Below are 15619 nucleotides of genomic sequence, written 5' to 3' on the forward strand. Positions count from 1 at the left end.
TGAAACAGGATCCAAGCACTAAAAGTAACAGAACGATTTCTTTACAAGGTGCAGCCTAGTTTCTCAACACGTACGTTGAGACTGCCCTTCTGTGATGGCACACTGCCTGGCAAAAGTAAGAACTGGTATCTAGATGTGAGCAACAGGGACACTTCTCAGCAATGCTGCCGCTACGACGGAGGCTATAAATGAGCATGGTCCGATCCCAGAGCAGAGTTCCGTCTACACAGCCTTCTAACAGGTACTGACAGCAAGCATTATTCAAATAAAGGGATGTCTATCCCTATGCAGAGGTTGTTTGTCGTTTTCAAACATTGCCTTTCAGATCACCTAGGCTCTATTTCTGTCTGCATTTTGGGGGGCATGGGACAGGACTTCATGTTTCTCTAGAACTTTATGTCAAACATGAAGACAAGTTTCAGTTCCAAATATAAAAAGACTTCTGAAAAAAAAAGGGAAAAGTTAATTCTGTAACTGAAATTGAAATCTTGAAATCACATTAAGTAGTAACATAGCATGGAAAAACTCAGAAAGAACACAATATAAAGATGATCACTAAGCAAGTTTTAGTTTTTCATCTCCTTTGCAAAGGTAAGTGCCATGAGGAAATGTCATTTTATGGACAGATACAACACTGAAGAGATTACTAGAATGCTAAATGGAGGACCACGAAAGGTCTTACAATGATTCAAGGGCCTATATCGATGGTGAGAGTTTGACTAACTCCTAGAAAAGCCTGAAGACACTCAGATACAATAAAGCTGAAATACTATCCATAGACAGGTCAGGCTAAGATGGTTGTTAGGATAGTGTTAAACACACCTTCGAAAAATTAGAGGCTACTTTAGCCTCTTTCCAGTAAGCAATCTAGAATAGTAGTTACTGATATCTCAAATGAGGAAATCAACAGGGTCCTGCAGCCAACAATCCTGTCCACTTCGCCAAGTACCAAGTACATTGCACAGAACTTTCTGCTATTGTTGACTACATCTCTTATAAAGGAAAAGGAAATACTCTCCGTCAAACCCAGCAAACTCACTGTGACAGAGGAAAAAAAAAGAAAAAAAAAAAAAAACTTGGGGGAGATACAGTTATCCGAAATTCTTCCAGCCCACAATAATTCATCATTCTTCTGCCAGCTGTTCATGTTTGGTTTCTACTTCTTTAGCTTTTAGAATGCCCATTTTCACAATACTTGGTACTGGGGAAAAGCAAACTGAGTGGTCCTCCCAGTATGTTCAAAGTTCTTAGCAAAAAAGGTCCTATGATGACAGAAGAGCTAAAAATTGTTTTGCTTAACAGCGGGGAAGGCAGGTACTAGATTACAGGTGGGCTGGAGAGGACAGCGATAATGGGCTATCTCTTAAATCCTGCTAAAGGCAGTAGAACCACAGCCCTATAGTGAGACTGCAAGTCTACGCTTTATGGCTTCACGAACCTCAAGATGAGCTGCAGTAGGACAAAGTAGCCTAGTGACTAAGGTTGTTAGGCTGAGCATGAAAGCACACACCCTAAAATCAGATTCTAGGATATGTCACTAGATGTCAATATGATCTTGTATCACAGGTCTATCCTAGGCCTAAGGAAGAAGTGGCAGAGTCAAATAGGGCCACAGAGATCTCAGAAGGACACAGCAGCTTTCTTCAAAAAATGTTTGAGGGTTTTTTTTTTTTCCTTTGTTCCCCCAGGTCTCAGAATTAAGAGATATGGCCCTCTTCTATCAATACACACATTCAGCACAAGAGTCAGAGGAAGGAAGCACCACAAGTCAGGCAGTGCAACTGAGAAAGTCCAAGTCAAAGATGGAAAGGGAAATAAAGCACAACAACAAAAAAAGGCATATTACCCCTTGATGATGACTGAGCAAAGATCATGCTGAATAATTTCAAAAGCAAAGAAACTATACAGATGGAACAAAGTGTTCCACTTCCCCGGGCAACCACTATCCTACACACTTACAAGGGAGAAGGGCATATTTATGTACGAGGGGAGGAAGAGAGAGGGAAGTTTCCTGTCTGCGGAAAGTATGTCCGCACCAACAGTATTAGTGTACATATGAACTACTTCTAATCGGTAATGTGACAGTAACAACTAAAGAAAGCTTTAGAATTAAACTAAAAGTCTCTGTATTGTCCTCAGCCAGAAGATGAGCAAAATTTTTTTCCCTCTTCCAAAAGGTAGCATAGAGAAAATACTGAAGGAAAGTTACAAAAGTACACTTCATTCCCTGCTGCACTTACAACGGGAATGTACTTCACATCTCTGACACATAGCCCTTACTGAGGAATAACAAAACAGCATGCCCTGCTATGCCAAAACCTGACAGATCTTGTCTTAGAAGTTGGTGGTTTTATTAAGTAAATTCACTACATTCAGTAGTATATTACAGAAATAAAACAGCCCCTGGCAGAACAGGAGAGCATCTTCTCTAGAAGAAAACCTGTCTTCTGTCTCCCCTGAAAGAACATCGTAACAGCATACTTGCTCAAGATAAAGAAGTCATCTGGGGAAAAACAAACAAACAAACAACATACCCCCCCCCCCCCCAAAAAAAAAAACCCTTATCAATACTCCTCTTATGGAAGTGTTCAGTGGAAATAGTTCTTTGCTAGAGAAGGAACATACAGCGTCCATTCCATTACCTTACAGCAAAGAACTCTTAAGAAGTGAATGGTGACTGCAACCACCCATTCCCTATGGTTTCTACCAAAGAAAGCAAGATGCAACAGTCCAGACGGATTTTGCTAATATAAATAAATAAATAAATAAATCAGTAACAACCCAAACAACCAGCACAGCCTGCTTTATCCTGTAGAATCTGTGAGGACAGTCTAAGTGTTTAGATTTGAGGTTTTGCCTGGCAACTGAGAGAAATTTCCATTCAGTTTGTTCCCAGATAATCTTTTCCAAGAAAGAAAGTAAACAACATATTAAAAGAGATAAAAGAACCAAAGATCATCAGTCTGTTTATTTGGACATTTCCACTGGCATGCATTTACTTTTACTGCAAACCATTCTGAACATATTCCATGCACAGCATTAATACAGTGCACGACCAGGCACATCTTGGTTAAAAACTTATATTCATAGTGACACTTACATAATATACAAATGTAAATAAAAATACATACGAGGACTCCGTATTTGCTGCTTTCTTACTGCTGGACCAATATTCAATTTCTTATCCTTATAATTAAGTTTTTTAGCCTAGAATTAAAGAAAAAAAAAAAAAAAAAAGACATTCATTATGTGTATTTTCTACACATATCCAGGCATCCAAGAAACAAAAATCAGAAGCAGACAAGGCACTTCATAGGTTTCACCCTCCCCTGCTTTTTATTTACAGTGCATCTCAAACCAAAAACTATGTAATGCCTTTTCAGTCTAACTTCACATAGACAAAACTAATTGTTAGTAATTTCAAGTATTGCTTATTCCTCATGGAGCCTCTTGATTAACAACTGATACCTATAATTGTCAGCAGATTTTTTTAGTTTTACCTTCCTCATGTATTTACTGCTTTTATAAAAGCACATGCATACACAAACTGAATTTCAACTGTAAAGATGAAATTTTTTTTTTCATGATCATGACATTATTTTACAAAAGATGACAGGAACAAGTCAGTCTATGAAAACGACAGATTATAAGGGTTGAATGTAAAAAAAAAATCCCCATATTCACTCAGGACTGCCTTAAAACTTCCTTACATTCAGGCTAACAAAACAGAAAAGCACACTAAAACAGCTATCCTAGTAAGGCTAAACTATTGCAGAAGAATTTTTCAATGAAAAAGTGCTAGGTACAGACAAGTAAAGCTACAGTCTCTTCCGGCTGCTTTCCTTACAACAAAAAGTGAGCACCAGGTCCATCAGGTAAATGAAAACCTTGCCTTTGCTTTTAAGTTGACACTGAACTCACTACTTGTTAATATAATGGAAAGGAATAGGGTAAATAAACCATTTTTTGTTTTCAGCATCTATTTAATGCTGCTTTGCAAAACCTGAAAGGGTTCTGAAGGCCTGCTTCCCTGAACAGTTACATAACGGAGAACGCACACTAAACACTACCACATTACACCACGAAGTCTTCAGTTTTCAGAGCTGTAACTTCTCCAGTAAGGAGATAATTACTTCTTAAAGAGGAACATAGCAAGGAAGATAGCTCTAAATCACATTCCACAGAAGGACAACAGTTAGGTAATCAATACATTTTCTTCATTTGAGCCCAATTTAGCAAAATACTTGAACACCTGTACATAATGCAAAGTCCCAGCTATCAGATTTAAAGTTAGGAAGAGGCTAAACTATTTTGTTGAATCTGGGACTTCATAAAGAAGTATTAATTATAGCAAACATACCTACCTAGCCTATTAAACACAGAGCAACTCCTAGAAAACAGATGCGCATTTCAGTCAAACAGCATTCCAACACAGACAATAGGAAGATGATTCTTCCCAATGCAATGTACTTCATTGATGTAATCCATCAGAATTTAGACTTTTTTTTATACACAATTTTCACAGTTAAGAGAAGTATCTCATCTGTATGGACTTCTTCAAAGCATTTAATACAGCACCACCTGAAAAATTACACATGCTGCTACAGAAAGTAAAGACTACTAGGAAAAACTGTGGTGAACAAAAAATTACTTCAGAAAGATGGGAAGAGATAGCATTAGTAGTAACAGCATATGAGTGGAAAGAGGATCCTGGTGAAACTCCTCAAGGTCTGTTCTCAATACTAACACAATTTAATACTTTTGAGGACTGCAACATAGAAAAAGGAATTTCTGCAGACATTACTCATGATAGAAAAGTAGGATGCAAAAAAAAAAAGTGCAAAGGACGATCAGAACATCATATAAATGAGAAGAAATTCAAGATTACAAAATGAAAAAAATCATTCATTTCATACATAAGTTACTAAAACCTAGAAATTCTCAGCTTAAGATGTCTGAGAAAGACCTAGATGCTAATTGATCTTAAGATGAATATGAAATAGCAGTATGGTGCAAAGATGTAAAAGGTGATAGAACTGTAGGACATCGAAATTAAAGCACTTATAGTAGTCAAAAAAGTATTAGTATCATCGAATGAGACATCAGTTAGACTTCACATGGAGCAGCCTTTCAGTTACAGCAGAGGCAAAAATCCTATACCATTTTCACAACGGTACTCAGTACCGCTGGTATTCTTCCAGTTCACAGAAATAAAACAATAAAAAAAACCAGGAAGAAAAGTAGCTGACTCAAGTTCCTGTCTGTGTACTCTTTTGGCTCCACGTAACCGTATTTTTTGAAAACACTCTGAAAATGTCTTTGAAAATGTCCCAGCTCTTATTTTGAATTTTAATAGCCAAATTTCCAACAAAGGCTCAGTATTTCAACGTTTTAACCAGCTTTATATTTGGGAGAAGGCAATTTGCAAGCCTTGGATACTATTTTCTGGTTTTTCTTTTTTCTTCCCCCTGCACCCGGATACCTTCATGTGTATGAATAGATCCTGACCAACAGATCTCTCCAATACGTTCCAACCAGAACATGGAGCACACATTTAAAAAAAACAAACAAAAGCAAAACAAACTGAAGGGCTACCATACAGCTGAAGAGCTAACCATGTCTCAAGGAAGGTTCTACAAGGAGCATCAAGGTAGTAATGTAGCTAAGAGGGGAAGCAACAATTACATAAAACAAGCTTCGTTGTTTACGACTTCCAAGTGAATCTAATTATTCCTGAAAAGAACTGTGTCAACTCTGACAATCAAACGTGTCAGAACAAAAGACAGCAGTTATCTTTCCCAACTCCCCACAAAAGCCTGACAGCAATGGATTTTCTAGTAAAGCAAATGAAAGCGATTGTGAAGGATAGTGTCTTTATAGCTCTATACGTACTACAGACCAAATACAAAGAAAGTAAAGACTGTATATCAAAGTCAAGAGCTCTACTATGAAGTGGTAACTCCCTTTCCTAGTTCCAGAAGATCTCAGTATAAATCTTACCTTAGATCTCTCGAAGCCATCTTCTTACCTATGCAGACCAAACTTAACAGATCTTCAAATACAAGTTGGCAAACAGAAAAGGACCAGACAACCAGGGCTACGCTTAGTGTCTAATATGAAATGAAATATTTCATTTAAGATATAATCATAATGGGGACTATCACTCACCTCTTGTAAAATCTTCTGTGCATCTTCTTGGGTTTCAAAAGTAACAAAGCCATACCTAAATAAAAATTACAGAAGCTAAGTCTCTGGAGTTCATACTTACATATATTGCACATTATTACTTCATATATAGTATAAGTGACATTAAAAGGTAAACTAATGGGAAAAAAAAAAATCAATCATAAAGATTGCAGTAACAACTGTAATCTTAATTTAACATCTTAGTCTACTTACTAACAGTACATCGTAATATATTACTGTTTCTATGCAGTGAATGAGTAGCCCACATAGAAAGCCATGCAAAAGTCTGTACTGTCCTTGTTACTCCGTGTACATCTTTAGTTCCTTCATTTCTATTCAACAAGGAGATTGTGATCTGAAGCTCTCACTCGTTACGGGTGCCCAAGATGAGACACTTTTTTTTTTTTTTTAATACCGTACTTCATAGCACAGCTCCCACCTACTTCAGCAACAACTGTGAATGCTCCACACCTCCACAAGCACTATCCAGTATATTAAATTGAGTCCTCAGAAAAAGCAGCAATGCAGAGGTAGTGTTTATCTGTGAATTATTCTTGTCATTCTTGACACAACTAGCATTAAACAAGAGTTCTATGTGGACCAAGGATGAAGTATTCTCATACTTCGTGACACAGTATGTCTCTCTCACCATACCTCTTCGAACTGCTGCAACAAACTAAACAGGCTTTCTACACAGAACTCCTGAAACCCCTCAATTCATTCTCAGGGAAATTGAGGCCACTGAATGTGGTACTGCCTGTGCAAAAGTAAGTAAGTATCTGATCTTAAAGTCTGTACCACAACTGGATTCTTTTTTTTCCCCAAATCAACTTCAACTTTCTGAATATTGACAAATCTTTTTTTAAAATCTTTTAGTACCTTTGTATGCATAACTTCTTAGGTTCACGGCTCATTTCTCATGGTCAGATTTCAGATGATACCAAGAAGGCCTCTGCCATTCCAGCCAGCAGATCAAATTTTGCAATACAACATACCATTCTTTGTGAGCATTTCCCTGCTTATTTGAGTACAGAGGTCCAGTATGTCTCTGACCAGCTATACTTTTCCTGTATTGCCTTCTCTAAACAAATTTGGAAACACTTCCCAGTTCAAAGAACACAGAAATTATTCTCCTAGCTTGGGACCTTACCTACACAGACTTTTCATTCTATGTGCTATCTGGACAATAAACTAATCGACATAATCAATCACACAAACTTTTAAGTTTCTTAAATCACCTGTCAACGAGAAGCAATGAAGCCTGTACTTGGATTTCAATAGAAATCCCAACACCACTGAAAGTAATTATTTTCCAGCGTATTTACTGTGAGACATATGTTGGCAATCACAACTGAATAACAACTGGATATTCTTGGGTTACTGTATTATAGGGACACATGTACTGCAAGTCTCAGGTATTTCTTGGAATTCAGTAAAAAGGTAAGAGGCTTAGTGACGGATCTGGGACCAGGACCAAGTCCAACATGCCATTCACATATACTCTATGCTAAGACCTGCAGCTCAGTGTGTAATTTGCTGATATATGTTAAGTGCCGACGGCATTAAAATTACAAGATTCAGACACCACAGGCTTACTGCTCAGAAGAGAACTCCTGACCAAAGTGAGCTTCAAAGGTACAAATTCTCATGCATGTTCCTTTTTGCTTCAGCCCTCTTTCCACCCTTCTGTGGCAGTACAGTTCCCTACCCTATTTCCTTCACCACCCTTAGGGTTCTAGCAATAACTCTGCTACCCAGTCTTAATCGTTCTCCAGATTTGCTCTTTGGCATTTCTCTTATTGTTGACTTCCAGTCCTAGTCCTCTTTTCTGCAATCATGATTCCTTATCAGATTTTTCCCCTATATTTTTGTTCCAGAAATCTTAACATAAGATCTCAGTTATTGCCATGCGCCCCAGCACAATCGGGTGTATCCCACCTCTTCCTCCATTCTTAGGCTCCTTTCCACACTGGCTTTCAGTAGTAGAAATATGTATGTTTAATAACTAAATTACCTTTTTAGCATTATCTACTGAAATTATTATTGTCATAAAAAAACCTGAAAGGACTATTGATTTTTTTCCTAGTTGCACACAGCTTCATCTTATATTATAACAACATGACTATAGAGTTTTACAGTTATGCAAACTACAAAGACATTTATAGGTAGATGTTAAAGGGCAAGAACAGATTTTTGCATACATGGAATGACTGGGAACATCAACGACATAAAATTAATAATATTCTGAGCTATGAAAATCATAATCAAGTTTACTATATTCAGTCAGCTTTCTGTTACATTTTCAATTCCCACAACGTGCTTATTCTACTATACCAACCCCTTTGATACTCCAGCTCTGTCATTTACTATCTTCACTTCTTTCACAGTGCCATACTGAGCAAAAAACTTCCTCAGATCATTTTCATTAGTCTAGTACAGCGAATCAAGAGGGGGGAGAAAAAAAAAAAGAAGAAAAGTTGGTTTGCATAATTATTCAATGAATATTTACCATAAGACTTTTAATGGATATACTTTGGATAAAGTTTGCTACAAACTAATCGTAATCCTGGATAGGGAGAGAGAAGAATGAGCATGTATGAGCCTCACAGCAAGAAAACGGCATCCCTGTTTAATTACTGCATTTTCATATACAGCAATAATGCCAGAAAGCCACTAAAATATTAAAATTCCTCTTTTAGTGGATTTACGTAACAACCGTCCCTTTACAGGCAAGACCATTGAAGCAGGTTTACTAGATCTGAATTTTAGTTTCTATAAATTACATACTAGAGCGCTGTTTACAATATGAAACATCACTGCAATGTTTTCAAACTTCAAAACAGCAGAGTATGTAGGCTTCCATAAAGGATATGCATAGGTCATATACGAAAAAAATCCCCACTAAACCACAGTGACTTAATGGTCAAATCCACCTAATATGCCATGATCCCTCTTTCTAAAGTACAATTAATATAAGACTCTGCAAATATGTACAGGCACACCACAGGAACTCCAGATTATAAATTAAATAAGAAAAGGTCCTTTTAATGGAGAACGGTCTAAATCCACTTGGAGGAAACTGCTCCCTTCTGAGTATGCATAGAGGAAGACAAGTTGCTAATGTAAAGGCACACCTAAGCTATGTGAACACTTGTCTACCTTCTATGAATCAGTTTTCTTTTACAATGTAAACATATATCAAATACAGTGCCCTAAATATTGCCTATGGTGCCCTACCACATTGCAGATTTTAAAGTTTTGTTCTACATGGTCCATAGTTAATACTATACCTAATGCTGGAAGAAGTACGCTTATATGCATGGATCTCTATATGCTTCAAGCAATTTCTATATTCATCTATACTTTTCATTATTTTAAGGATGTGTATCAGAAGTACTACTTTATCACTAAGTGAATGACTTTCACTGTTTTTAACTGTACATATACAATTTGGTAAATCCTCTCCTGCACATCAAAGGCTTGTCTGCCTCATCTAAGTTTGAGAAGCAAAAAGAACTTAGAAGAAACAAAACCCAATTTAAACAACTTTCATAACTGCAAAGAATTTGCAGTTAATGCTCTTTTTGAATAATTGTACCCTCAAGACACGTTTTACAAAAAGAAATAAAGGTTGTAGCAAGCAAGCTGCATTAAGTCCAGCAGAGAACAATGATGGTAGAAGACTGCTTTATCTCCCTCACTAATCCAAGTATTCAGGCATTAAAATATTAGAAAATACTCAGTCACTCTGAAAATGTGAGGAGTAATAACAGATACAAGTGCACTGAACAGGCATGAAATACTTCAATGTTTTATTAAAGCTCTCCTTGAAAGCTGCCTGCACTGGGTCTCAAGAAACTACCCACCATGGAAAGGTTAAAAAACTTCTGACTGGAGTCCAGAACCACTCTCTTGAACACATGATCACACTTTGCACCTAGCAGAAGTATGAAAGCCTGTGTACCTAGGAAAACAGATTCAGCCAAACAACTGATAGCTTATATAAAGCAATTCTACAGCATATACTAAAGTGCTCTCACATTCTTGAGTAATGAAAAGCATGTACAAAGTACAAAAGACTTGTAGCAGAGATTTTCCTTTCCCTTAAAATTTTCTCCAATGAACAGCAAAATGTATCTGCTTAGAAATGAAAGGCCTACAGATAAAATTTTCCATTTCTGGAAGATTGTTTCTTTTAAGCTCTGTAGGTTACATGCAGCTCAGCTGTTTCACAAAGCTGAGAAAAATAATTGAAGGCTAAAACAGGCCAAGAAACAACTGAAGAGCCCTTAAGACTGATCAGTCCTAAAAGTGTCATTCAATACCTCAGAGACATGAAGCACAGCTACACAAGACTATAAACTTGGAAAGTTTACCTGCAGAGCAGTGTATTAAAGGGGAATAAGAAGGAAACACTATTCTAAGATTCACAGTGAAATCTGCAAGTATCTGGAAAACCATGGTATCTAGAAGCTTGCCAGAAACACATTCAGGACTTGCCTTTTCCTGCTCGTGACAGGACAAAGGCACTTGTTGGATTCTTAAGAAAGGCTAATGGTAAGCCTTTACCTATGTCAAAGATACACGGCATACACCAGTGAAGAAAGAGCTCTTCAGACCAACATGAAAATGTACCCAACTAACTTCTCTTACTGAATTGTCTCTCCAAATTTAAGAGGCCAGATGTTTCCTCTTACAAACAGGAATCACTGCTATGGTGACAGACCATATGGAAGTGTCTGGCAAAATGATAGAAGAGCTTGCTAGAAAGCAAATATTTTTTTTGTTGATTAAGTGTCTCCCTTTTTCACAAAAATAAATAAATAGCTTTTTTATCCCCCCCCAGCTGACCTGAATAAGACCTTTGGGGGGAAAAAAAAAAAAAAACAACAAAACCCAATGTTTTTTGCCATAAGATTCCCAACAAACAATCCAAGACTGGCATATATATCTTATGAATTGAACAGAAATTTGAGGCTCTGCTTGATATCAAGAGTTATAGTAAATGGAAAAGTAGCTAAAATGTCTACAGAGGTTTCACCGCTCCTATTTCCTTTCCAATGAAATCCATCTTCTTTATGCTTATAGCTACAAATACACTTAATTGCTCTGTTGCTGAAATTAAGATTCATAATAGATTTTGACCTATCAATGATTGAACCAAAAAGTCAAGAGACCCTTCAAAATGAACAATAAATATAACAATTCACAAGAATATCAACATGTTATGCAGAAAAGTGTTTTAACCTTTGAAATTGCAATGAAGAAAGAACAGAGGGAGACAGGTCTTTTTACAGCTCTAGTTATTTGCTTACTATTAATGCAAAAAGCTACTGTGCCTCTTTGCTAAAGCCCAAATATACTGAAGCCCTCGTACAACATCTCTTGAATTATGAACGCCTCCATTTGGATTATCTCAGCCAAATGAGCCAGAAGATCCTGGAATTTCTTGTATTTATTATGCAAAATAGCCTGAGTGAATTGTCATTCTTCCTCCTCTTCATCTGAGTCAGTGCTCAAAAGGTCCTCAGCCTAGGAGGATTAAGGCAGAGAAGATACTGTTGGTGGGAACAAAGAAACAGCTAAGCCAACCAACAATGTTTTGCAAAAGTCAATGACTTAACTTACTATCTAAAGCGGTAAGAAAGAAAAATGAGAGTAGCTGATATAGAAGTCTGCATATATATACCTGCATATCATATATAAGGTGCATATCTCAATACAAACGTTCGAAGTGACTGAACAATGTAAGAATGGTTCAATATTCACTGCTATTTGAAGTTTTTAGGGCATATACAAAGGCACAAGCATTCTAAGAATTAAGATCAGTACTGCAAATTGCCCAGAGAAGCTTTAATATTTGTTTTAAAACGAACACTTGCTTTTACGAAAATTACTATGGTAAGTGAGGAATACATGCACTGTAGCTCCTTCTTTGCATGAACTGGAAGAAAAGCGCTAGAGGAACTGAAGCTACTGACACTTGCTCTGTTTGCAACCTATAACATTGTGCTTATGGTTTATTAAATTACACTGTGTTATGCATAGTAAACAACAAACTTCTACATACTTTTCTACCATAAGCTCTGTTGATTACAAAAGTCACCTTCTTTGAAAAGAGAAAATTCTGGAGAACCACTACGTCAAAAGCTTCTAGCAGCTAGGTGTACAAAGAGTCAACTCTGTAGTACAGTTACATAAACCAAAGCTTAAAGCTTTATTCTCTACTGTGGATTTGAACATTATAGCGAAGAGCACTTACCACCTAAACAAACACACATAAGATCATGTCTCACATTTTTTCCTACTGATTTTCATAGGGTTGTAAATTATCATTTAGTAGCAAAATTAGGAAAAAAAGAATACCTTAAAATCAATTCCTCCTACAAAGATGCGATTTGGAGTAACTGTTCCAAACCTTGGAGCACTGCTCAGATTATTTAACGGCACCGGTGACACAGTGTTGGGAGATGAAGATAAAGACTCTGTTTGCGTCTGATTTGTGGTCTGCTGATTGAAAGAAAATATTTTCAAATATTTTCAGTATCTTACATGTTATAAGCTATTAAATAAAATATTCTCAACAGAAAATACATACATAACTTTCTGGGGGGCACAGCAAATGCTAAACAACTGAACATTAGCCACGTATTTTTATTCAGCATGCAGCTCAGCAAGTATTTAAACATAAGCTTAGTTTTAAGCAATTCAGTAACTTCGTGAACACACTACGGTCTGAAGTTTGACTTTTATTTTAATACCTTTCTCAATTAGTCATTTAGGGTCTAATCCCCCAATGTTAGTTTTTCTGTTCGCACAGCACCCTGCTGTATGAATCCCAAGTTACGAATTCTGTTTCAGAGATTAATTAGAAACGCCTTAGTTTAGGCCTATATAGAAAAGACCTTTTCAACTCAACCTGCACTCACACACATCTACAAAACTCTGCTCTCTGCAACAGTTTCTGCTTGATTTTCCAAGTGCCAAGCACCCATAATTCCACCACATAAAATCCACAAGCTCGTTACAACTGATGAGAACAGCACTTGAAGACTAGTCTTTTAATTCAACACTCTCTTGGCCTACAAGCACAGTGATCCTAACAGAAATTCTCTCTGCTAAAGAACCACTAGATTGCTCTTGCCCCAGTAAAAGAAAGGAACGCAGCACAGTGGGAACTTCATGGAAACCATTATTTAGTGAAGTCTGCCTGATGTTTTAACTTCCACCCTGCCTACACCTGTGAACTGTGAAACAATACAGACTTGCATTTCATTGGAAACCCTTTTCAGAACAAACCAATACTGCCTTACATAGTCAACCCTAACTGCGAGATGACAGCTGTAAAGCAGCCACGTAGTACTGTCACTAACTTCTCTAATAGGAATTGCAGTAGAGGCTTCAAGACCATTTTTGCTGTGGTTCCCCCACCACCCTCCCCCCGCTAAAGTTTACTAAAACCAATCCTGGGCTATAGTGCCCTGACAGTACCACCAAGGAAGGAGCCCAAAGTGAAAGATGAGCAGCTGCTGCAGGCTACAGATAACAAGACTAATAGTACGCAGAGCAGTGAAAACTAGAAGTAGGAACCTAGGGTTATCAGCTTCCAACCTTTCTTTTGAAAGGATTTCAAGAGAAATATATTTTTTCTTACCATTGCGCAACCCTTAAAATTTGTAGTGAGGACCAACAAAACACATGCAAGCATATTTTAAAAACAGAAAGCTACTGCAGAAAGTTCTTTCACTTCTGGTGGTATCTGTATCTTTTAGCCTCTCAAAAACTAGGGCAGAAAATGAAGCGCTCTTAAACAGTTCTCACAGAATCCCCCTTTCATTCACATTGTTTTACTTCCTGATTTTGCCTCTCTCACTTATTCACAGAACAGAATTTTCTTATCTCTGCCTTTAAGCATTCCTGGATAAAAACACATCACTCATCTTTGGGAGAACACACAAAAAATGAAGGCTGACAGCTAAAGTGCAGTGAGAAACGGAAAATCAACAATGAAGAAGGTTAGGAAGAAAGTTGTCTTTTTGTTTGCCCCGCAAGCACTTCTAGGATAATTTCGTATTTCCTTAGCTACCTGAGAATTAGTCCTATTAATTCTGAGTAATGGATTAATGCCATTGTTTTGGATACCTTAAAGACAATAAATCCATCTTAGTCCACGCCCTTTTAGTTTTAGGGAAGACAAAAATCCTTTCCAAATTTACTAAGACATACACATTTGGGGCAGAGGAAAACCCCAGGTCTTTAACCTGATCTATTGAGGAGAAAGTACGCATTCCTCCTACTGGGAATACTACCCTTGAGTAGTGCCTAACCTGAAAAAAAAAACCCACACTTACAGGCAAGGAACAATCATAATCGCTACAGTCCCAAAGGCTTTAGAAGGAGGAATGTTTTCTGCTGAGAACAACTTTTGAAGGACAATGAAACAGGCTACTTTCTTCATCTTTCAGACCAAATACAACATGCGACTTGTATAATCATCTGGCAATTGTGTACGGTACTAAAATATCTTAACTATAAAGTAACGATTAACAGTTGACACCACAGCCAAAATGTATTCCTTACCTCAAAGATCTCAAATTTCGTTTTCTCCATACAAGTTTTAACACTTTTTTAAAAGAAAAAACAAAAACAAACACCCACAAACCCCACCACCCCAAACTCCAAATGGAAGAAACGAGGAATTAAAACACATCACTTGTGAACTCCCAATACAGTAAACCCCAATGAATTTTAAAACATTAAAATCTGTGTTCTGATAACTATCTCAAACATTATTTCCTCTTTAATGCCAGCATAGCAGTAAGAAAACAGTATTACGAAAAAAAAAAAATCTACGTGCTAAGAGCATGTCGCTTACCTAATCATTTGTGTTTCTACAGGTTTTTAAACTCACTTTTTAATCTTTTTTTTTCCCCCCTCAAACAGTATGGATATGTATATTCATCAGTATTTTTATGGGTTATTTAATGTGTTTGACAACTGCTCTTTACCAGAATCGGTAAGTTCTCATTTTTATGTTGAACGCATCCACAGTCAGACAACCAAACACTACAAAGGCCTGGTGATTAACCCCACCTTACTCCCTAAGCAACCCCCTTTTTACAGTCCATATCCTATAACGTCAGAAACCAGACGCCCACTTTCCCCAGGTACCGCTCTAGACCCGAGGCAAGACGAGCAGCCCCCCAGAACCTGCAGCCACCCCCCAGCGCCACACCACCGAGGAAATGGCGGCATCCCGCGGCGGCGGGGACAGGGCCGCAACCGCCGCCGCCAGCGAGGGGCGCTTTGGCGGGAAGGCTGCGCTCCGACCCCCCGCCGCCGCTCCCTGCCCTCTCGCCGGAGCGGCTCCCCGGCCCCCCGGGAGGCGGCCTCGTCACCCAGCCGGGCCCCTCACCGCGCCCTCGGGCTCCAT

At 37.9% G+C, this 15619-nt stretch overlaps 1 protein-coding gene across 1 annotated transcript in view; it reads right to left on the bottom strand.

Moving 5' to 3' along the window:
• BOLL (boule homolog, RNA binding protein) overlaps window positions 1-15619 on the bottom strand; it is a gene marked incomplete at both ends in the record, with an annotated part of 29391 nt that extends 13772 nt beyond the window's left edge. Inside the window, 5 exons of the mRNA XM_082311448.1 lie at window positions 3132-3207; window positions 6169-6223; window positions 8525-8616; window positions 12553-12696; window positions 15602-15619. Coding sequence (XP_082167574.1) covers window positions 3132-3207; window positions 6169-6223; window positions 8525-8616; window positions 12553-12696; window positions 15602-15619 — 385 coding nt within the window. The remainder of the gene's footprint in view (window positions 1-3131; window positions 3208-6168; window positions 6224-8524; window positions 8617-12552; window positions 12697-15601) is intronic.

The sequence above is a fragment of the Platalea leucorodia genome (assembly GCF_965183815.1).
Source record: "Platalea leucorodia genome assembly, chromosome: 5".
Taxonomy (NCBI): Eukaryota; Metazoa; Chordata; class Aves; order Pelecaniformes; family Threskiornithidae; genus Platalea; species Platalea leucorodia.